This window comes from Acipenser ruthenus, chromosome 8 (genome assembly GCF_902713425.1).
Source record: "Acipenser ruthenus chromosome 8, fAciRut3.2 maternal haplotype, whole genome shotgun sequence".
Taxonomy (NCBI): domain Eukaryota; kingdom Metazoa; phylum Chordata; class Actinopteri; order Acipenseriformes; family Acipenseridae; genus Acipenser; species Acipenser ruthenus.
The window spans coordinates 20050349-20075451 of NC_081196.1; the positions used below are offsets into that span (position 1 = coordinate 20050349).

The window sequence follows — 25103 nt, forward strand, 5'->3', positions numbered from 1 at the left end:
CTGGAGAGAGTTTGCTGCACTGAAAGTAAAGGGGCTGAATAATTTTGCACGCCCAATTTTTCAGTTTTTTATTTGTTAAAAAAGTTTGAAATATCCAATAAATTTCATTCCACTTCATGATTGTGTCCCACTTGTTGTTGATTCGTCACAAAAAATTACAGTTTCATATCTTTATGTTTGAAGCCTGAAATGTGGCAAAAGGTCGCAAAGTTCAAGGGGGACGAATACTTTCGCAAGGCACTGTATATACCATTTAATATGTGCAGTTTTCCTGTTCCACAGGCAGATTTTTGCGCTTAATATGTACAGTTTAATACATACAGTTCCGTGCAATATGCAACAGTTTTTTACAGGTAGATATTTTGCACAAATAAGGTACATCGGGACAGTAAATGACAGTTACAACGACATCTGTGACGTCAGGCAGGAAAAACAGTTGCTGTTTACTTTTATTCTTCTATGTTTTAGTTGGCACAGCCATTGTTTAGTTTAAATGCATACAATTTTAATTACATTTAGTGAAAATATAGATTTGTAAAATGGTACTACTTATTACACTGTACGGCCCACAGGGGCGTGTTTCGTACGAATAATAATCTCCCGTTCTTTGGCAGTTAAGCTTTCCTGTATTGTTTATATTTAAGGTCTTATGTTTGCAGTTACATACAGCATTCCGAATTGTGTTTACTACGTACTCTACATTTATAAAGTACTGATTTCCACTGTCCCTTGGAGTCTGTTATTTTATATATATATATATATATATATATATATATATATATATATACACACACACACACACATACAGTGCCTATAGAAAGTCTACACCCCCTTTTTTCACATTTTGTTGTGTCAGTGCCTCAGAGTTTCATGCATTTAAATGATTTTTTTCCCCATTTATCTACACACCATACTCCACACTGTTAAGGGGAAAAAGGTTTTTATTAAGAAAAAAGTTATATATTAAAAATACAAACCTGAAAGATCATAATTGGATAAGTCTCCACCTCCCTGAGTTAATACTTGGTGGAAGCACCTTTGGCAGCAATTACAGCTGTGAGGCTGTTGGGATAGGTCTCTACCAACTTTGCACACCAAGATTTGACATTATTTGACCATTCTTCTTAACAAAACTGTTCAAGCTCTGTCAAGTTCCTTGGGGAGTGTTGATGGACAGCAATCTTCAAGTCATGCCACAAATTTTCGATTTGATTTGGGTCGGGGCTCTGACCGGGCCACTCAAGGACATTTACCTTTTTGTTCCTTAGCCACTCCAGTGTAGCTTTGGCTGTGTGCTTTGGGTCGTTGTCATGCTACAAGGTGAACTTCCGTCCCAGTTTCAGCTTTCTTGCAGAGTTTTTCCTCAAGGACTTCTCTGTACTTTGTTCCATTCATTTTCCCTTCTATCCTGACAAGTGCTCCAGTCCCTGCCGATGAGAAACATCCCCATAACATGATGCTGCCACAACCATGCCACCAGGGATGGTGTTCTTTGGGTGATGAGCTGTGCTGGGTTTGCGCCAAACATAACGCTTTGCATTTAGGCCAAAAAGTTCAATTTTAATTTTGTCAGACCTCAAAACGTTTTGCCACATGGCTACAGAATCTCCTGAGTGCTTTTTTGCATATTTCAAACGGGATTTAAGGTGGGCTTTCTTGAGTAATGGCTTCCTTCTTGCCACCCTACCATACAGGCCAGATTTGTGGAGTGCTTGGGATATTGTTGTCGCATGCACACTTTGACAAGTCTTGGCCATAAAAGCCTGTAGCTCTTGCAAAGTTGCCATTGGCCTCTTGGTAGCCTCTCTGATCGGTCATCCAGTTTGGAGGGACAGCCTGATCTAGGCAGGGTCTTGGTGGTGCCATACACCTTCCACTTCTTAATAATTGTCTTGACCATGCTCCAAGGGATATTCAAGGCCTTTGATATTTTTTTATACCCATCCCCTGATCTGTGCCTTTCAACAACTTTGTCCCGGAGTTCTTTTGAAAGCGCCTTGGTGCTCATGGTTGAGTCTTTGCTTTGAAATGCACTACCCAGCAGAGGGAACCTAAAGGAACTGCTGAATTTATCCTATCACTACAATTTAACACAGGTGGAAGCCACTTAACTTGGTGTGTGATTTTGAAGGCGATTGGTTACACCTGAGCTAATTTAGGATTGCTATTACAAGGGGGGTGGACACTTATCCAACCAAGTTATTTCAGTTTTTATTTTTAATTAATTTTCTATAAATTTCTAGAATATTTTTTTCTATAGGCGCTGTGTATATATACACACACACACACACACATATACAGTATATACACACACAGAGTAGATAAATAGATATATCGATATAGAGATAGATAGATAGAGATAGATAGATAGATAGATATAGACAGATAGATAGATAAACAGACATTTGGGTACAAGTCTCCATTCCTCAGGGATTTAATTAAAATGAGTTAAGCAGAGTTTGTTCAGCTCTAAACAACAGCCTATTGGGTTGAGTCTGGCAAATCTTAAAACAGTTTTTGACATTTCATAAATAATTAACTACATGCATTTGGGACTAGGAAAACAGGCTTACAGAAGCAATGCTTTGTCTTAATACTGTTTCCCAAAGATTGATATTAGAAATAAGTATCTGTCAAACAATTGAAGACCCATCCCTTTGTAGAATGTAACTATTGATATCTAATCCAATTCCTGAGTTCTTTTAGAAGCATTTCTAACAAAGCATTCCCAGTAGCATAATCTAAGGGCTATGTCATGTCGGATTGCATGATTAGTAAACATGATGTAACATGGAAATCTGAAAACGATTGGTTTCATTAATGTATCTAGAGGTTAAAGCAATGCGGCAGTGAGTGTTCATTTTTACTAGACATAGAAATGGAAACTTAAGTAAGAAAATCAAAGAATACAGAATATAAAGAATGTTGGTCTTGATCTTTTTTTCATTGAACTTTGTGTCCTTATGTCCTTATCACATCAGAACTGGGGCCCATGCGAGGTTGTTTTTGAGACATTTTACAAAAACTGCATGTGGGCGGCCGGGCCCACACACACAGAAACTTGCTTTTGGTTCATTTTTTTTTTTATTTTATGATGGCTAGGCATTAATTCTCTATTACAGTATACCTGGTCTGAGTCTCTCATGCAAACAGCTCCCTGCTAATGTACAATACCAAATGCTCCAAGCTGTCCTTGCAGATACACTTTACCTACAGGCTGTTAATTACAACACTGTTTCACAAGCTATTGTGCATAGGGCCCCCAAAATATGGGTTAGCGTAGGGCCCCCTCGTCCTTTAATCCAGCCCTGGTTGACAATACAACAGGAATACAAAGGACATTACATTATACATACAGTAGCAAACATATGTTTGTGTAATACTCACCTAAGATTAATTATTGTTTTCACCAAAACCAACAAAATACATGTGAACCACTATAGCAGAACTAGAAAATCCCCAGAAACTGAACAAAACGAATCCCAGTTGGAGCAAACTAAATCAGAGCATAATATAGAAGAAACCAAAGATACATTTTAGTTAAAATTCCACATTTGTTCTGTTCTTAATATCTACAGGCTCAACATGGTTTATTATTATAGATTATGAAAGGTGCAAAGCTAAAATATTCATAGTCTTTAAAATAAACTTCCCTCACAGTCTATCAAGAGAAACACAAGGACGAAAAATAAAAGTTCTAGTTTAAAAAAATAAATAAATAATTACATCAGCACATTGTGATATGTGAAAGCATTGTAAAGCAAAGAAGTGTCATTGACACAAGCTATGTTTCCAGCAACAAGACAAATTTCTAGCAAACTTGCAAAATTCACACAATAATATATGCAAATGTTATCATACAAAAACAGGTTTCCATCAAACTGGAATCCCGCGAACAAACAGCTGTATGTAACTACGTCAAGAGTTTAATAAAATGGTTATCGCACACACTTTCTTGATCTGAACAAAAAAAACCCTAAATAATAGAAGTAACATGCATTTCCAAAATGAACATAATTTAGATATTTTATTTAACATCATATAATCAAAGAAACTACAAAATGATATTGCAAACATCTACCAGAAGCCATAACGGTAGAACAGTATTTCATGGTAGATTTTGAAATGTCAAATTTTTTAATTGTCAGTTTTTCATGAAGTATATGGGAAAACTACAAAGCGGTATGTAATTCAATATGTTAACGTAACATTATTAAGCAGGTTTCATTCAACTTCAAGAAACAACATTTGTTAATTCTATAGGGTGATGCAAAACTTTTGGCCATAGCTGTACATATTTTGAGTAATTTTAGACCCATTTCTAACTTGCCATTCTTAGCTAAGTAAACAACTCAACAGAAGTCTGGATAGTAGCAATGTCCTTGTAAAGACTCAGTCGGTGTTTCGATCTGCTCATAGTGTAGAGACTGCCCTTGTCAGAGCGGGGAATGACTTACTGAAGAGTGCAGACTATAACTCTATATCCATGTTGAGTTCTTTTACATCTCATTGCTGAATTTGATACGGTGGATCATGCCATTTTAATTGATTGTCTTAAGAGCTAAGTTGGCTTGTCTATAACTGTTCTAAACTGGTTTAAAGTTGTATCTAACTAACACACAGTATTTTGTTTCTTTAGGAGAGTCTGTATCAGGATTATCTACTATTACTTGTGGTGTCCTCCAGGGCTCTATTCTTGGGCCCATATTATTTTGGGTGAGAATTTTCACTGTTAAGCTGAAGACACACAACTTTATATTTCTATGAAACCTGGTGACACCACTGCTATTTCAGCCTTAACCCTTTAAGGACTGGGATCGTGTTAACACAACCATACTGAAGTGGGCTTCTAGGACCGCGATCGTTCACTTCCTGATGTTTTTTTCACTGAGAGGGGCATTTAGTGTCTGAAGGGCGGAGACAGTTTACAGCTGCCCGCAGAGACAAAAGCAGAAAGAAAACATCACAGGAACTTGTTTAGAGTGAATAAAAAAGGGGAAACACTTTACAACTGATGTATTTGACCTATAATTATATTAGAACATTTATTCTGTCTTATGTGTTACACATCATCATATACACACAGGGCTTCTTCAGATAATAAAACAACACATTTTTAAATTGACAATGAGAAGTCTCTGATCTAAGACCCATCGGCAATGCATTCCAATCTGAAACTGCAGCAAAAGCAAAAGATTTCCTTCCAGTAACACTTTTTACCAACAGTATTTTAAAACATTTAGTAAGCTTTAATCACAGGTAAACTCCTGGAATAGATTACTCAAATAAACAGAGAGTTTGTTAAATGTCCCTTTAAAAAGAATCTGATTCCAGTGAAAGTTCCTTCTATTATCAGAAGCTGCGATTAGCCAGTGCCTCCTTGGTGTGCTCTGGCCCCAGGCAGGAAGAGCATCTGCCATGCTTGTCCTCAATAGGCAGACTGGCCATGCATGGCTCGCAGGGATAGAACCCGGGCCTGATGCAAGCAAGCAAGCAATGCAGTGTGCAGTATACATTTGATGCCTCAATCTGCTTTAAGATATTGACTGTGTGAAGACCACAGCGGAACCGGTTTGGTACTGGACCGGTGATCTGAGCACTAGTTGGTAGTGGGCTGTGTAGGACTGGGTAGGTACCGGGGTCGGTTCAGTATCGGTTCGGTGACGTGACTTTAGCACTGGGTTGGTATGGGGTCGGTTCGGTACTGATGCGGTGACTTTAGCACCGGGTCGGTACAATGTCTGCACCGGGACGGGAACGGTGCAGGTTGGTGACCTCGGTACTGGTACAGTACTGGTCCACTGGTTACCACGGGTAGCAATGTACAAGCCACTGGCAAAACCACTCAGTCAGTACCCACAAGAGACTGAGGGAAGCCTGCTTGTCAAAATGAACTAACAGATTTCGTAATGGTGATGCTAAAGCTCTCACCAAAACGGCATCAAGATACTGAGGGAGAGACTGCAAGCAACCACAACCGAAGAGAGTATCTTGGTCCTTCGCAATGCTGCTGAGCCCAGCAGCTGCTGCTGAGTGTGCACAGTCTATATAAAAAAAACTGAAAAAACACACAAGAAAAATCGTTCTCCACAAAAAACAGTAATAAACACAGAAATAATATAAAACGTTTCGTATTTTAGCTAAAAGCCAAAATGAGAAGTAAAATAACTCCAGCCGGAGCTATGCAGCTATGCAGCCTGGGGGGGAGCACAAAGTCAGCCGACTTATGCTGCTGGATCCCTGGGAAGGTCCGACTTCACGCAGGGCACAAGGCTACAGTGGGAACTAACAAGCAACAGGCTGTAGTACACAACATATGTGTAATTAGTAAAACTATTACAGCGTTAATGTAATATTGCATACATTTTATGTTAAACACAGTAATTTTCCAAAAACTATACAGTCAGAAGCAACAAGTACTTATGTGATCCAGGCTCTATGATCAGGTCAGTCTTCAAAGGAAAAATGGCACTGAGATATATAAGTTCAGTCCTTTTATGCCCTCTGAGCTGCTTTCGTATACAACACACAGGTTTTGGGTCTTTAGGAGGTGAATACCCATATGGTAATGGTACTTGAAAGGGAACTAGTTTGTCTTCTTGTCTTAGGTTCTTGTAAGTTGTACTTTTTTATTGAGTATTTTGATGTTATCTATGACGCTTATGGCTTTAAAATTACTTACTTTGAGTAGTCAAAAAGTCTGCTGCCCCACAGAACATGTTCTCCCCTAGATCCAGAATGGAAGAAGCAAGAATCAGTGCCATCAAACTGATTTAAACCATCTTCAGTGTTTTTGGAAGCATGGCTGTGGACGACATCCAGCAGTACAATGATGCCCATTGAGTGGGCAGTGTCCACAAGTTCCTTCAGCTCCTCTGGGTTTCCATAGCGACTGTGAATAAAAAGTGGTTTTAAAAAGTTAGTACAACAGAAAGAAAAATAAAAATAAATCCTGAGAACCACTCATGTTACCATCCTAGGGAGGATAAAACTTTGTTTACTTGCAATTGTTTTTTTTACCATTCAACATGTGCAGCTAGGTCCCACCAGTCTCACAATGTGATACAAATAAAGATATAATGAAGGATTGTTATTCAACAACAACAAAAAAAGAAGTTTAAGCTTGATGGGCATGTGACAAAAAAGTTAGGGCATAGACATATTTATGGTTAACAACCTACTTGCTACTCTTCGGACGTATGCACTATAAAACTCCTTGATTTGACATAAATTAGAGGTGCCGGACTGCATGTCGCCCACCAACCCCTTTAATGCGTCCCTCAGCGTCTCTCAAATTGAACCCTATATGTGGCCTGCAATTAACTGAGCAGCTGCTGTGTACGAATACATGTACAAACCATCTTCATCCACTGAGTTGCAGTAATATATATCAAAAGAAAACAAACTTTATTATAATTTTTTACTGAAAAAATACATGTATTTTTAGATTCCAAATTTACAGATCATTTTAATCAGACGGCCAATAATGTCTCGTAAATGCAAGTTTATGAAGTTAAGCCGCAAGTGTTTTTTCTCGTGCATACAAAATCGGTAAACACGGAAAGCCATTCATTGATGGTAAGTGTTTTATCAACCACAGTAACATAGTTAATGATTTTATACTTTTAATGTATTTAATTGAACGTTACTGTCACTGGAAACAGGAATACATTCGAAGGCCATGGGTTAATGTGTAGACAAGGTATTCAATTGGTTGTTATTGTTATTGACAGAGGGAATGCAGAAATATTTTAAATGTATTAAGCTGATGTATTGAAATGGCTAGCAACAAAAATAAATGCATTCGAAACGGGTACTTGAAATTTACAATACATGCAAGTAAGTCATCCTGGATAAGGGCGTCTGCTAAGAAATAAATAATAACAACAATAATGTGGTCACATAGCAGCCCACGGTCCCACAGTAGCCTTGCTATGTGGTCCTCTGCTCTGTAAACTTTGGGCACCCCTGACCTAAATACTTAATTATGGTGTCATTTTTTATTACTATTGTTTTTTTGTTTTTTTTGCATGTCTTTGTGTTAACATTTACTTGTCACCTTGGTTTTTAGCCGTGTTACAATACAGAGACATTTATGGGAAAAAAAAAATGATCAATGGGGACTCAATGGCAGGGTATCCAAGCAGTTTAGACCACTGATGACTACAATAAAATAAAACCCAGGGAAACCCCTGTATCTTGGTATGGTGAAAAGAACTGTGGAGGATGGAAGCCAATAGTGAGTGAGAAAGGAGGTAGGATGAAGGGAACAGAGGACCAAGCAGGAAGAGAGAAAAGAAAAAAGGGGAGCTCTGAAAAGTTTCACTACACGCATACAGTTTAGTGAAAACTAAAAATGTCTCTAGCCCTAAAGGCTCGAGTAGGATAGCTGGCACAGAAATTGTACATGTATTCATATTTGCAATGTTATTTCTGTATCTATTCCAGTATAAGGTTTTCAGTTTTCCCTTTATCTATTGTATGTAGTTTAGCACACAAAGAAAACTCACAGTGAAGGCAACTTCTGCTGGTAACCTAACAGCTACATTGGCCGGACATTGCATAAAGGAAAATATAATAAAGCGAAGAGACAAAATTGACAAAGTTGCATCTGGTGGGCCCACCCCGAAGGTTATCCGGGTGCTTACGCCAGCCCTATTATTATAATAATTATTATTATTATTATTATTATTATTATTATTATTATTATTATTATTATTATTATTATTATTATAAAATAAATGGCTGCATGGCTAAATTGGACAGAAATATTTCAATATAACGTCCCTGTGGCAATGTGCCCCGCCCCTGTGTGCATATTATGTGTTTTATGTTGCGTGCTTGTGTTAATGTTGGTGTATAGATTGGTACACAGGATATAAACGGGTCTGTGTTTCATGTGTGATTTAAAAAGGTAGATTTGTATTTAGGCACGAGGAGGGCACAAATCACTTCACGTGCTGGTTAAATGTAATATGTGAGCACGGGGTTGCACAGAATTAATTCACGTGCTGGGATTCAAGTGAATAATTAATTAGTAATTGAATCCCAGCACAACAGTATATATAGATGCACATTTCATTCAGTCGGGGTTGGGTGTTCGGTGAGTGGAGAACGGGATTGGAGATGGAGGTAATTGTGAATTGTAAACGTGAAAGTATCTGCTCACCGTGTTTGTTTGTCTGTCTGGTCCATTTTGTTCGTCTATTTATTTTGGCCTCAAGTGCCGTGTCCTGTGTTTTTGTTGTTTCAAACCTTTTATTTTCTGTTCTGTTTATTAAATGCAGAGCGAAAGCATTCGCTCAGCTTCACCAAACCCCACATCTCTGTCTGTTTATTTCCTGCTTCTGGTCTGACGCCACCCACTCCGGCCGTCTTTGCGACAGTCCCGCATTTCAATATTAATTGGGATATTTGCATTTGGAAGGAGAATGTCTCTCAATAAAGGAAAACTACATGGAAACCCAAAGTACCAACAAGGAACTAGCATAATACTGTGAGAAAGGTGAGACTTATTTGTATGTGTTTGTTTGCTGTAATTGACTGAGTTTTTCCTCCAGGATGTTTTTGTTGCACCATTTTCAAATCTTTCCAAATACTGTAAATTAGAAAATAGCCATGGGCCTTTAACCACCCAGGCGTGCGTATATTTCATGTGAGCCGCACAGCCCAAAGTGGTCTATACCGCTAATAAAACCGCTATTTCAAAATTAATTGTCTTTGAGGGACATAAAATAATTAAAACACTTTTTAAATTTAGAAAAACTTATATAAGATACTGTGACAGGGTGGACGAGTGGTCTGACGTCAGGCAGAAGCAGGAAGGGAAAATAAACTGACACCTGGGCAAGTACTGCAGTTCAAAGTAAGACGCGGCTGGCCGCCGTTTTTATTAAATAACAAAAATAAATAAAAGGTTTGAACAAAAAAACACACTTTGTGCTCGCAGAGCAAAATAAAAGGGTAAACACAAAATAAAATAAACTATACAGGTCAGGCTGGGCAGTCGCTGTCACTGTTCCTGTGAAATATACTTAAATGTCTACGTCTCGTTTTCTCACGTTCTCTCCGCTCTCGTTCCTCCTCTGAACACCCACCTCGAGCTGGAGAGCTGCAGGCTTTTTATATTCAGGTGACCATCTCCCGATTAGCAACAAAATTAATCACTTAATTAATTCAGGAGATGGCCACCTTCTGCACGAGTTTAATTATTCCTGGCAGAGGACGAGCACCAATCTCGCCTCTGCCAGAACACGTTTTAAAAAGTAAACAAAACAATAACACGGCGGTACGCCATCACAAAGCTGTCTCCTTATTCCTTCACCAACCTGTTGTGGGCTGTACCTTTTTACGATGATTTATACTTAGTTCTGTGATGTCATTTCCTGCCGTGAGGTGGTCTGGGAAATGAAGATTCCTTCGGGTCAGTCATCTACTTCTGGTAATGTGAGGTCATAATTTGCCAGCCAACTTGCCCTCACATACCTTCCATTAAATGACTCTACCCCTAGCTTTATCACATATATATATATATATATATATATATACAGTGGCTCTCAAAAGTATTCACTCCCCTTGGACTTTTCCACATTTTATTGTGTTACAACATGGAATCAAAATTGATTTAATTAGGAGTTTTTGCCACTTATCAACATAAAAAAGTCCATACTCAAAGTGAAAAATAAAATCTACAAATTGTTCTAAATGAATTACAAATATAAAACAGAAAATAATTGATTGCATAAGTATTCACCCCCTTTGCTATGACACACCTAAATAAGCTCTGGTGCAACCAATTGTCTTTAGAAGTCACAAAATTAGTTGAATGGAGTCCACCTGTGTGCAATTAAGGTGTTTCACATGATTTCAGGTTAAATACACCTGTCTCTGGGAGGTCCCACAGTTGGTTAGTACATTTCCTAACAAAAACTACACCATGAAGATGAAGTAACATTCAAAGCAAATCCGGAATAAGGTAATATATATATATATATATATATATATTTCTGTGGCACTTTATCATGGCTCTTTTTGGTCAGATTAAACATTAGTGACAATATCTACTATTACACAGACATTTAGACTTTACTCGCTCAAAAAGATAATTCGAACATAGGCCCAAAATAGGTCCTAAAATAAATAAATACATTTGTGAAAATGCACTCATGTAATTTCCAAAGCCTCTTTACATCTTTAATTAAGAAACCTCTTCAGCTGTAATTTAAAAAGCTTACCTTGATGCAGCATAGAAACTTGTTATTTGGTAACCAAAGCTGGCATAATATGCATGCTCCATGATTGCCATTAGCTGAATACAGTTGTATCCTGAAAAAAAGTACACAAAATTGAGTAATTATCTTTCAATTTCTGAGCAACTCTAGAGCAATTATGAATATCTGTACAGGAGCAATATTCAAGACAGGCACAAAATTATTTAACAGAATGGTGAAGCAACTCACCAAAATAGAAAACACTAAATTGCTCGGCGACTTGTGTTTGATTCAGGTTTTTTTTCCGGCGCTCGAACAAATGTCCAACTTTTGAAGCAAGAGAAACAGTTGTGCTTTTCGCGGTTTGTTTACATGCCATTTTGTAGTGATGAGGTGCAAGTGTGGAAATCAGAATGCAAAACAAGGCAATGATATGACGGCGTGTAACAGGGTGAGGTGCCCTGTAAAATGTATTTACTTTTGGAAGTACTTTACTTTTTTTCCCCCTCCGCCCCTGTGCAGATTATTGTTTTGTGTTTGTTTATTATGATTTGTTATATTTATGACGGCGAGGTGCCGTGTGTTCTGTTATTATTTCTGTATTTAGTTATTGTAAATATGACGGCGAAACGCAGCAGGTTTTGTTATTGTTTTGTTTATGTATTTAGGACGGCGTAGCCAAATGTTTTGTTTTTGGTTAGTAGCGTGGTGGGAAAGCCCCATCCACAAAGTATTTAATAAACTCGTGCAGATTGTGGCCGAGGAGTAATAGAATAATTACTAGCCAGTTAAACCCCTCGGCCACGCTAGAAAAGCCTGCAGCTCTCTGCATTTGGGGTGGGTGTACAAGAGGAGTGTAGAGAGTGAGGAGAAAAACTTAAAAATAAACAGGAACAGTGAAGGCTATTGCCCAGCCTGACCTGTGTGGAGTTTGTGTTCGAGATTTGTTTTGTTTGAACTTTTATTTTCGCTCTGTGAGCACTGTGTGTTTTTGTTTAAACCTTTTATTTTATTTTTGTATTATTTAAATAAAACGGCGCAGCCATGTCTTTCTTTTGTTTAAAACTGCAGACTTGGTGTCAGTGTTTTTCCCGTCCCTGCTTCTGTCTGACGTCACTACCCAGCCAGCCTGCCACACGGCGGTTCTGGAAAGATTTAATAAACCAAATCAGTGTGCCTCAAAACACTGTCACGATGACAATTCACATTTGAAAAGACTGAATGAACTATTTGACATTTGGTTATAAAACAGTATTGTATCAGTAGTAAACATATTGATAAGTGTGTCAAAATGGTGTTGTTTTAGGTGGAGCATTTACAATAGGAAAACTGTTACACCACAAGGGTGTTCTCTTATGCGAAGTGTTCTCTTAGGAGGTATTCCTATATGCGCAAACTGTGTGTGTATATATACATACATATACAGGGTTATTAGAAAGTATGTTATGTAAACGTACCTTCTAATCACCCTGTGTGTGTGTATATGCATGTATGTATGTATGAATCAGTGACTGGAAATCCTGGCCTGTGATTGGTTAAAAACTCATCATAGGAGGAATAGATTGAACTATTGCCCTAACATCCTTACACCACCGGTCAATAGTCTCCGTCTGTCATGTGATTGGTTCACATCACTGTCAGTCCCGCCCCTTTTCAAAGGAACACTTTTCTCCCCTGCACTCTTCACAAGAGCAAATGGCTGAACACCGATTCTGTGGGTTAACAGAAATAAATTACAAAACAAACTACAAAAGAAAGATGCTCTAAACACTAAAATGGTGATTAAAACTTCACTGTTTTCTGATGTTCTGAAATTCAACTTGACGAAAACAAATATGACGGGCGGGAAATAAACTGGATTATAAAGCAGTCGGCAAACCAGACGGAGACGCAGAAAAACTCTGCAAACTAACGGTATGAACTTCAAAAACATGTTCTGTTATTTATTTATTTACCTATACAACATATATCTGTGACTGAAAGTGATGCTGTATATCACACTGAAATGTTCAATGTTTGTTGGCCTGGATAAGGATGTCTGCTTGGTAAATAAATAATACATTTTAAGAAAATTGCAATGTTTATTTTTTTTTCGGGCAACCTAAATTTCACTCTGGGCAACCTGGATTTTTTCTGGTTGCCCTGCAGGGCAACTGGAAAAAAAAAGTTTGTGTAGAGCCTTGTATAACTTTAGGTAAGTATCACAGGCTTTTTCTGATAATCATGCACCTTATGTGGGGCAGTGTTTCATCAGCCTTTGTTCCTTTTCATTATACAACCCGTTACTTATGCTTCCCATTTAAATGGTAAATAAATCATTGAAACTGTCTGTAAACGTGTGATTTTCTTGTGTTTAATGTAAGCTCTGAATCAACGCAGGGTTAATGAAGTCTTACAATTAAGCTGTACATAGCTGGTGTACATCAGCAGTTTGCAATCACCAGCCTTGTTGTTCGACCTTGTGATGCGTGAGTATAGAGCTTTGCTGCCTGTGAGAATTGAGCAAAACTCATAGCCTTGTTCTTAAATGTAACTTCTAGTTATTTGGGTTTCTGCTGACATTGGTAAAGTGAAGAAGAAATGCAAATGTGCTTTGTCTCACACCATGCATCATGCTAGGGAAATAAGACCAAATTTGGGCAAGGAAATTACTTAAGCTAACTGTATATCTGTGCTGTACGAAGTGATTTCTTTGGTCAGGTCGGGTCAACTCAGCTCAGAAACTAACATATACACTGATGGCGGCTCAGAAACGAACATCTCTGTGCCATGCCGGCTCAGAAAAAAAACTAAAATCTCTGATGCCATGAAAGTGCCTAACCTTTTTATACTCTCTAAGAATGTTCACCAACAATACAGCATTTTCTAGACTTTTCTAGAATTAGGTTTTGCATTATCATATTGACATTTCTAGCACCTTGTAGACAATACTATTATAGCATCAAAGGGTATGAATACTTTTGAATTAGCATTTTTTGAGTTTTGCAAAAAAAAAATTGCTGAAATAAATATTTGTAGACATCTATTTCTTGTAACTTTTTCCTCATCCACAAAAGCAACACTTTTGCTACAAAAGATTTTTCCTGAAATTCTTTGTTTGAGACTTTTCTAGAAATTATAAATTTCCATTGGGGTATGTAAACTTTTGACTACAACAACTGTACATACATCAAGCACGGCTGGTGTATAGAGGGCGTTCGGGCACCGCCCCACTAGTTTTAATTCAATAAATAAAGCTTTAAGTAATTTATTATTTTGTCCTGACCACAGACAGCAGCAGAGGTTACCGTATCGTTACTTACTTTATATAGTATCGTTAGGGGATCGCTGCTGTTGCCGCCGCCGCATATGAGCATTGGGGTGGCTTCCCCTGCTGCCCCTGTAGCACATGCACAGCAGCGATTTCCTTACCGTTTTGTTAAAGCAAAGGTACTGTGTTCTGTGGGGCGAGTCCACTGCTGCCCCTGTAGCACACTGTGAACAGGCTGGCTGTAGGCCAGAAAGAATCACAGACAGACAGTAGTGGCAGGTGAAACTAAGACGCTGCGGCACTCAGTGCGTTTAATGAAATAAATAAAAGACTTAAACAAAAACAGCACACGGCACTTGAGGCCAAAATAAATAGACAAACAAAACAGACAGTGGATGAACACTAAACGAGTACGGTGCTGGTAGCAGTTGTTATTGTTGTTATTTTCTCTTACGTTTTAGTTTCTCCTTCTCTCTCCACACCTGTTCTCCACTCATCGAACACAAAACCCTGAGTGAGTAAAACGTGCATCTATATATACTGTTGTGCCAGGATTCAATTACTAATTAATTATTCACTTGAATCCCAGCACGTGAACTAATTTGTGCAACCCTGTGCTCACATACTATTAAATACTTTAAATGCACATGATGTGCAATCCCTGTGCCTAAATACAGTTATACATTTTAAACACTTGTGCTCATTACCCACATTATATCCTGTGTACCAACTACAATACACCAACATTAACACAGCACACGCAACATATAACACACAAATGCACACAGCGGCGGAGCACATTGCCAGGCTGCATGAACAGCATGGTTTCTGAGCTCTGTATTGAATGATAATGCTCACATGTTCGGTGCATAATGGGGCGTATTATCTCTCACTCAAGCACAAGGTTTTGCGGGTATATCAGCCGTTACCTAGGAAACCTAGTATCCAATCTGAGAAGGCGGTCGTTGTTGACGGAAATGTGCACTACGTCCACTGCTATGCGCATCAACTCAATCTAATTATGCAGCAAGCTGTATCGAAAATCTCCCAGGTGAGGGCTTTCTTTTCCGATTTGTCTGGTTTTCCCGCTTTCTTCTCACATTCTCCCAAACGTACTAAAGTTCTGGATGCCATAGTGGGAAGGAGGCTCCCAAGAGGGGCAGTGACACGGTGGAATTTCAACACTCGCACTGTGAACATAATATACGAGCACAGAGAAGACCTTGCCGAGTGTTTTAAAACAATCAAGACTTCTGGGGATTTTGAGTCCATTGCTATTTGTGAAGCCAGAGGATTCACAAGAATGCTAGAAGACAGGGAGTTTCTTTTCTATCTTTTTCTTTTTCATGAAATCATGCCCCATACTGACATGTTGTACAGCCAGCTCCAGAAGCGAGATATTGACACAGTGTATGCTGAAAAAGTTACCACCACGTTTGTCAGTAGCATCAGCAAAGTGCAAGCCTCGGTCAGCAATCTGATTTCTAAACTGCCTCCATTGTCTGAGTCTGAATCCAGGCAAAGCACTGACATGGCTGGAAACGAGAAAATAGCTAGAGAAGTGTGTGGCATAATAATCGTCAATGCCAGGGAATGTTTTGCTTTCAGGAAACATCTTGTGAGTGCCAAGTTGCTGCAAAGTGAATTATTTGAAAGGCACAGTAAATGATTTCCAGTAGAAGCATTGGCCGACATGGTACAGGCATATCCAGTGCTGGACAGAGGAAGGCTGCAAACAGAACTTTGTCATTTATGAGAAACCAGAATTTAATTCGGCTAGTGGGGCTGTGGCACTCTTCAGTTTATTTACTGAAAACAACCTGAAAGACACATTTTCTGAGACTGTGACATTCTTGCATTTACTTATTACAACACCAATGACAACTGCAGAATTCGAAAGAAGTTTCTCCATGCTGAAGAGAATTAAAACATACTTAAGGAACAAGTTAGGATGTGCCAAGTGGCCAAAGATGGTATTGCAGGGAAGCACACGGACAACAGAAGATTGGTTGCAAAATTTCTTTTTTTTCTCTTTATTTTTCAAATGATCCAGGAACTAAATTGAACAAAAGCATAGCAAAGAAAAATCTCAAAGAAAAAGAAAAATAACTTTTTACAAAATAAAATAAAAAAAACTCCTAAATGCAGGATGAGGATGTTTTTAACAATATAACAGTAGAGATATACTACTTTGTATAGCCAGGACACTCATGCAGCACCCATCTCTCTAAACCTTTCTCCCTTTACTCTAGCACAGCCTCCCTTTTATACTCAGGCTAAAATCACTCCTCCCCTTAGAAGAAACCAAAAATTTAACTTTAGTTAACTTTAAAATCCATGTATATATCATTAACACTACTATTATATAACTATCACCAAGTTATATAAAAATCACTAGGTTGAATATCAATTCTACCTAGAATTATTTTAATATAAAATGTATAATTGTATTTTTATATAAATCATAACACCCCTTACTTTACTCATGGCATGGTCTGCCCTTCAATTACACACCGGTATCCTTTAATTTGGCTTGCGCATTGCAAGCAGGCTTTATGGTAGAAACGAGGTATCATCTGCCCCTCACAAACATGGTGCCTCATTGTACTGCTCGACTCACACAAACATGGCGACGCCCATGCACCACGCCGATGCTAACAAACACCATTTACAAACAAACAAGTAAGTATTTGCTCGTAATCTCCAATTTAAAATTTAGTTTTACTGGTTTAGACAATTTAGGTTACTGAATAACAAACTACGCATTTCTCTGTGAATGTGCACCTTCACCGGGAAACACGCTCTGAGCATTCAGCACCGCTTTAACCTAACTATTTCTGTTCGTCTCTCTTTCCCTTTCTATCCTGGAATCCACTTGCGGCCACCTACAACCCCACAGGTAAGTCATTACTTTATATATATATATACTTTATGCAATTGCAAATGTAAAACAATTCGTTTAAATAAAACACAATATACAATATTATTATTTTCATTGCGTTCTTAAGAAACAGTTCCGCTTTACTCCACAATTCCTTTAAAACACGTTCACTTGTTAAAAGTTCTATTTTTATAAGGGATGGGACGTGAACCATCACAGAACACAATGTCGCAGGATCGACTCAACGCATTGGCCATGCTGTCGATTGAGAAATTGCTGATCGAAGAGATAACAGGAGGCTGTGTGGTCCAGTGGTTAAAGAAAAGGGCTTGTAACCAGGCGCTCCCCGGTTCAAATCCTACCTCAGCCACTGACTCACTGTGTGACCCTGAGCAAGTCACTTAACCTCCTTGTGCTCCGTCTTTCGGGTGAGACGTAATTGTAAGTGACTCTGCAGCTGATGCATCGTTCACACACCCTAGTCTCTGTAAGTCGCCTTGGATAAATAAACAAATAATAATAATAATAACGGAATTCAACAAGCGAACCATTGAGAAGGATTGCTGAGCAAAGTTCCTGTATAAGTAGGTGAGTACAGTTTGACTTAAGAAATACATTAAGATGATGCTCATACACAAGTCCCAGGTCTCTTGCAGACTTCAGCAGGTTTTCCTCCAGGATTTCTCTGTACTTTGCTGCATTCATTTTGCCCTCTATCTTCACAAGCTTTCCAGGCCCTGACGCAGAGAAGCATCTCCATAGCATGATGCTGCCACCACCATGCATGGTGTGCGGTGTTAGGCTTGCGCCAAACATAGCGCTTAGCGTTGAGGCCAAAAGGCTCTATTTTGGTCTCATCAGACCATAGAATCTTCTTCCACTTGGTCTCAGAGTCTCCCACATGCCTTCTGGCAAACTTTAGCAGAGATTTGATGTGAGTTTTTTTCAACAATGGCTTTCTTTTTGCCACTCTCCCATATAGGCCAGTTTTGTGAAGCACCCGGGCTATTGTTGCCATATGCACAGTGTCTCCCAGCTCAGCCGTGGAAGACTGTAACTCCTTTAGAGTTGCCATAGGCCTCTTGGTGGCCTCCCTGACTAGTGCCCTTCTCACCCGGATACTCAGTTTTTGAGGACGGCCTGTTCTAGACAGATTCACAGTTGTGCCATATTCTCTCCATTTCTTAATAATGGACTACTGTGCTCCGGGGGATATTCAATGCCTTGGAAATGTTCTTATATCCTACCCCTGATTGGTGCTTTGAATGTTCCTTCGTCTTCATGATGTAGTTTTTGTTAGGAAATGTACTAACCAACTGTGGGACCCCCCAGAAACAGGTGTACTTAACCTGAAATCATGTGAAAAACCTTAACTGCACACAGGTGGACTCCATTTAACTAACTATGTGACTTCTAAAGACAATTGGTTGCACCAGAGCTTATTTAGGTGTGTCATAGCAAAGGGGGTGAATACTTATGCAATCAATTATTTTCTGTTTTATATTTGTAATTAATTTAGAACAATTTGTAGATTTTATTTTTCACTTTGACATTATGGACATTTTTTGTGTTGATCAGTGGCAAAAACTCCTAATTAAATCCATTTTGATTCCATGTTGTAACACAATAAAATGTGGAAAAGTCCAAGGGGGTGAATACTTTTGAGAGCCACTGTATCTGATTATTTCATTTTGGCTTTGTCTTACTGCAAATTTCACTTTGCAAGTTGCTTTCATCCCAGGGTCGATTAACACAGTTGCTGATGCCTTGTCCCTGTTTAAATTTCAGTAATTCCATCGTCTCTGTTCAGATGCCAGTCCCGTGTCTCTATCTTGCACAAGTTCAACTCCTTGATCCTAAATTAAATCCCACATTTTCTTGATTAATCCATTTAGCGAAATTATATATGAGGTCTGGATTGCCAAAGTCTAACCTTTGTGCTTATGATTCTGCTTGATTACAGCTCTCACTTTTAGCAGGTCGCTTAATGTTTGCATTCATTGTGCACTGTTTTGATAAATCACCACCTTCATCCAACTTCCATTTGTAGATTAATTACAGGCCACTTTTCACATCAGATGTAATGACTCAAACTTCTCTAGCCTTCTAAGCAACACTGTAATTCGCTTACTACTATTGGGTCTTAAATCCACAGCTAAGACAGTCAAAAGACAGAAGGCAATAACACTCAACATAATCCACAAGTCTTAATGGTAGTTTCGACACTCACACCAATGCTCTTCTGGAAGCTGTTCTTGAATTTGCCACCTTCAGTTTATTTGTTGTGGTGAATTCACAACTAGGACAAAATCCTTCAACCCTAAGCGAGATCCGTCAAAATCAGATCTATTATTATTATTATTATTTATTTCTTAGCAGACGCCCTTATCCAGGGCGACTTACAATTGTTACAAGATATCACATTATACATTATTTCACATTATACAGATATCACATTATTTTTACATACAATTACCCATTTATACAGTTGGGTTTTTACTGGAGCAATCTAGGTAAAGTACCTTGCTCAAGGGTACAACAGCAGTGTCCCCCACTGGGGATTGAACCCACATCCCTCCGGTCAAGAGTCCAGAGCCCTAACCACTACTCCACACTGCTGCTAGAAATTCAACCTCAATTCTACTCTTTAAATCTTAATCATAGTAAAACAGACACATCTGAGACTGGAATTATTTTGCTGTTGTCTCACTAATACCTGCTTTTGTCCTTATTCTTCTATGTTGCGCTACCTCAACATGCGACCACAGACATCTCAGAGCTACCCCCTCTTCCTGACAGCCTCCCTTCAACCTATGTCAAGGAGCTGGTTCTCCTACCTCAACCTACTGCTGCAACAGTGTGATCTGTCTCCAATCCACTACTCAGGACACTCCTTTCAAATCAGTGCCGCCAACACAGCAGCTCAATATCACATTCCTAGGTCGCTGGACTCTTCTGCTTATGAACTCTACCTAAAAAACAATGTCAAAGACATTATATTGGCTCAAAAAATCTGAGGGGAAGTAGACTATGGCCATGGACCCCCATAGATTTGTTGGTTTCTCTCCTGTGTGCCTATGTTAATTTGTAACTATAATGGTCTTTTTCTTCTCTTTTTTAGGGGCGTTTACATTACATATATTTGGTATTTTGTGTGCATTTCAACAAAAGGTGTGATGTGGTGTAGGCGGCTATAAGTAGCTGCTCTGGACTTTAATAAGTGGGGAGGCTAAAAAACAAAACCTACTTTTATTCCTTATATGTGTGTGTGTGTGTGTGTGTGTGTGTGTGTGTGTGTGTGTATATATATATATATACACACACACACACACACACAGTGCCTATAGTAAGTATTCACCCCCCTTGGACATTTTTACAGTTTGTTTTCTTATTAGAAAAAAGTAAACTTGATTTGGAATCAGTCTTTAAGCTAAACACAGGTATTCCAATCTAATTGACACATAATATAAGTGTAAAGGTTTTTACTGTAACAGGAAAACTGTTAAGTCTTAAAATGACACAATTCAGTGCAAGCTGTGACCTAATTAAAAGTCATTGGTAAATGCATGAAGCTACAAGCCCTTGTCAGTAGACTTACTGAAAGAGGCCCCTTGTCTCTGTCTGCATGAGCGAGGTAGCATTAGACGTTAGAAGAAAGGTAAAATGAATTTTGGCATCCAAAGCGGGATTTGCTGGTCAAGCACTGTCTTCAATTCAAGGTGTATACTCTGTATAAACTGTTATATTTCACTAACGAGAAGTACTGCATCTTACAAGGAAACAGAGTTAACCCTTTGTAGTCCATTTATTCAGCGCGTTAGGTCCAATTTATTTTCACACGCGCAGTTTATTTTAGACGCGCCGTTTAAAAGTATTTTTTTCACAGTAAAACAGGTTTAAAAGGCTCTGCATATCAAAAGGACACTCAGTACTGCCTCTCCAGTCCCGCCCCACCCCTTGTTCGCTGTATTTTTCACATACCTCTTCATAGTCGTGGATACCGATAAAACATCTCCTGATCACTCGTTTTATCACCAAACTCCTCAATAATGCGATCCAAGTCATTATTTTATTATTATAACATCTCAAAAAGCTCTGCAAATGTCTGTGATATTGTTTGAGCGCTGGATGCAGAAGCAGCTATCTTGTTTGTTTATGTCCGTGTTATCTCTGTGGTGCCGGGGCTATCTGTATTTCTCAAATACGCCCCTTTTTTTCGGCTTCTCTCTGCTCCTATCGGTCTCACTCGGCCATTGAATAGTTTTCTCAGCTTTTTCAAGAGAAAAAACGACTAGAGACCTGTTTTTTACGTCTTTTTGATGATGTCGGACAGGGTCCAACATTGGACTGGAAAGGGAAAATTGTTATGTCGGACCAGGTCCGAAATAGGACCGCAAAGTGTTAATGATCTAACTCTCATTACCTCAATATGAGAGCTTAGTTGTAAAATTAGGATGTAAGCTTTTTCTTCTCAGTGGACTTACTGATGTGGGCAGTTTCTTAAGTCCAGCCAAGGCATAATTTCATGCAATGGATTTGGGAAGGTGCTTTCAGATGTAGTTTCTTACTAATTAAAAAGTAACTCCGACTGGAGAGAAGGGCCCCTCAGATTCTTATCTACAATTTTAACTGCTGATGAAGGGATTTTAGCTAGACAGAAGCCAAGTTTGATAAACACACTTATAATGAAAAGAAATGTTTATTAAATACACACTGAAAAGTATGATTTTACTGGTAAGAAGAAAATATATTTTAGACCAAGGCTGAAATAATTAAACTGAGCTGGTGTTATATATTAAAAACACCTCTCTGTATATACTTGTATCTTAATAAGCAATAAGGAACCTTGTGGTACTGGAAACTATGAAGATTACCTTACATATTTTAGAGAGGTAGAAGACATAAGATCATATACAATTAATTTAAAAAGAGTTGCCGGGACTTTTTAAAATATATTATTCACTTAAAGATAAGAGCTGCCAAAACAGACCAACTGTTTAAATTTAATTAAATCTTCTGACGCACGAAGAGGAGGAAAAGTTCTATAAAAGCCAATGCAAGACTCCAGTCAAGTATCATTCAACTTGGTAACACAAGCTGTTTGGTCCATTCTCTGACGATCTCTGAAAAGCTGGTTGCTCTTTGGCCTCTGCCTTTGAAGACAGCTCTTGTCTAGACTTATATACAAAAACTTCCATATATTGGGAGGTAAGCATAATCTATATCTCACTTATATTGAAGCATTGCTATAGGGATAGCAATTATATTTTAGCTTTAGAGAGAGACATATTGGATGCTTTAGGATTTAGCGGTGGGCGCTTTAGTGTTTTGCATGTCTTGCCTAAGGGTGAAACATGTGATATCCATAATTGTTTTGAAGTGTTAACGTTGTTTAATCACTGTAAAGGCACTGGAATGTCCAGATTGTCCAGAATGTCAGCTGGGATCCGACGTGGTCTGTAACCACTCTATCCATTTTTAAGCATTTAATAAACCGAAGGAGTACTAATACTGCTCTGATTCTTTAAAACTTAAAATTTGAATGGGTCTGTGTGATTTTTCTTGATTACTTAAGCCAGTGCATGAACAATCCACTTACAGTAGTTCAAAACATCTCTGTGTCCTCCCTAAACGTCTCCCCTGAGTTTAAGAGTGTGCTCAGAGCATAAAAGGAGTGTGTGGAATCTGACACCTGACTAGCAAAAGACTAAGTCTAATTATGAGTGGCAGAGGCTTGCCGCAAGCTTGCATTGTGTAGCCGATACAAATACAGTAAAACTTGGCAGAAGGTGACTGCAGGTGGAATAAACCCAGAATCCCACCCATTTTGAGGCTACATGTTAGCCAATAGCAATACAGTAGACCTTGGAATGCATGACGTAAGCTTTTTTTACTTTTACAAAATTACACGTAGGCTTAGCCTCCGTAACCTCTTATGACGTGCCACCACTGGCGGCTATATACAGTAAAAAATGTTATATAAGTCGATTTTCTTAGCATTTTTGGTTTAGGTCGGCTGGGGAGTCCTTGGCTCACCATGCACCAGCAACCCCTGTGGCTGGCCGGGCGCCTGCAGGCCTGCCTGTGTGCAATTTAGAACTGCATGGTCCTCTGACAATGCAGTTCTGTAATGGCTTCACAGCGGGCCTGCAGTAAGAAAAAAAGCGGATGGCTAATGGCCTATGTTTTGGAGGACGCGAGTACTCATCTTCGTCTCTCCTGAGTTAGTGTGGGGGTTGCAGCAGTGAGCAGGGCTGAATAACTGGGCATTCCAAATTGGGAGAAAATTGGGGGTAAAATAATTGATGATTCCAATTTTAAAAATAAATAAATAAATAAATCTCTCAGTGTCACATACCCGCATCTCTCTGAATAATGTTTGAAATGCTCCCTCTTGGGTTCTCTGTTGGTTGAGAGGACGGATGTACCAACAATGTTGTTTTTGATTTTGTTTTATCCTCTTGTATAGAGGTACAAACTCAACACATCTACTTAAACGCATCCAATTTCACGAATGCAGTCTATATTTAAAGTATGAACAGGAGCTGCGACTACTTTGCGTATTGAAAAGTGCTGTGACACGATGCGTCCTGTACAGCAAATAGTGAAGCTCCACAGCTTTTAGCTGTCTGTGCCTGACGTATCGCATTCATCTGCAACAGAAGTACTGTATGAACCAGGCTTCAATAGAGCTTTCCACGATTTTGCAAAAAACAGCATGTTCTAAAGAAAGCCACTGTAAGTTGGTAAACTTCTGTTCTCCAATGCATTTGTTGTTCTGTCTTTACAGAAAACAGCTCACTCACATTTTTAGTTTTTGCATTTTAGCTAATCACCGACTTACATGCTTGTTTCTATCTCATTCGCTGACCTACATAGCTACACATAAATGCTGCGTGCATACACAACCAAACAATTTACAGATACTCGCAAATTTATATTTTCAGTGCATGACATATTGCGTTTTTTCAAGGAAATAAAAGGGGCTAAATCAAAAAAGTGTTTTTACATCCATTTCCAAGATTTCACTTTTTTTCAAATTCACGTCAAACCTCTGTGACAAAATCAAAGCCTTAGCTACAGTACAGTAGATTCCATTATGTCTTGTAACATTCCCACCATTTCTTATACAGCAGAATAAAACCTTTAATAAAGCTTGGTCTGTCATCTGCTGAACCAAAAAAACAGGAATTTATTAATGTGTAGAATATGTCTACAACAGGGAACATATGTTGATACAGTCTGTTTTGTCTGCATAAGTTTATTACTTACCAAGGTCCTTTATTTTGGGAAGAACGTTGTATGTGAAGTTGCTGTAAGATGCCACTTTCTCTTCAGGGGACGCTATTCCCACATGACATTCATAAATCCGTAGGCTCTGTGGTTTCTTGGGGCGAGAATGCTTGTGCTGTGAAACATAAAGGAAAAAAAGAATACAACAGTAAGGTATTGTTTAATTTCCCAATGGTATGCATATGATTAAGTACTGAGAAAAACTAAATACCAACTATAATCTTCCTGACAATAAATACATGTGCACGGATGTGACAGGATTGAAATGGTCCTTGTATGAGTCTGTCACTTCACATGGCTTTCGGTTATTAATATTCTGATTTGAATAAAAATGAAACACAGTTAGATCATAAAAAAATAATAATAATAATAATTAAATTATACCATAGCAGATGTCAAATCTGTAGTTTGGTGTTTATTTTATTTATTTATTCGTATTATATTGAATCCCACTTTTTTACCATATAAA

General features: G+C 38.6%; 1 protein-coding gene across 1 annotated transcript in view; it reads right to left on the reverse strand.

Annotated features, from left to right (window-relative positions):
- LOC117972646 (1,4-alpha-glucan-branching enzyme-like) overlaps positions 1-25103 on the reverse strand; it is a 268712-nt gene that overhangs the window by 142186 nt on the left and 101423 nt on the right. The window contains exons 6-8 of the mRNA XM_059028691.1: positions 24614-24749; positions 11235-11325; positions 6683-6892 (exon numbers count right to left, since the gene is read on the reverse strand). Coding sequence (XP_058884674.1) covers positions 6683-6892; positions 11235-11325; positions 24614-24749 — 437 coding nt within the window. The remainder of the gene's footprint in view (positions 1-6682; positions 6893-11234; positions 11326-24613; positions 24750-25103) is intronic.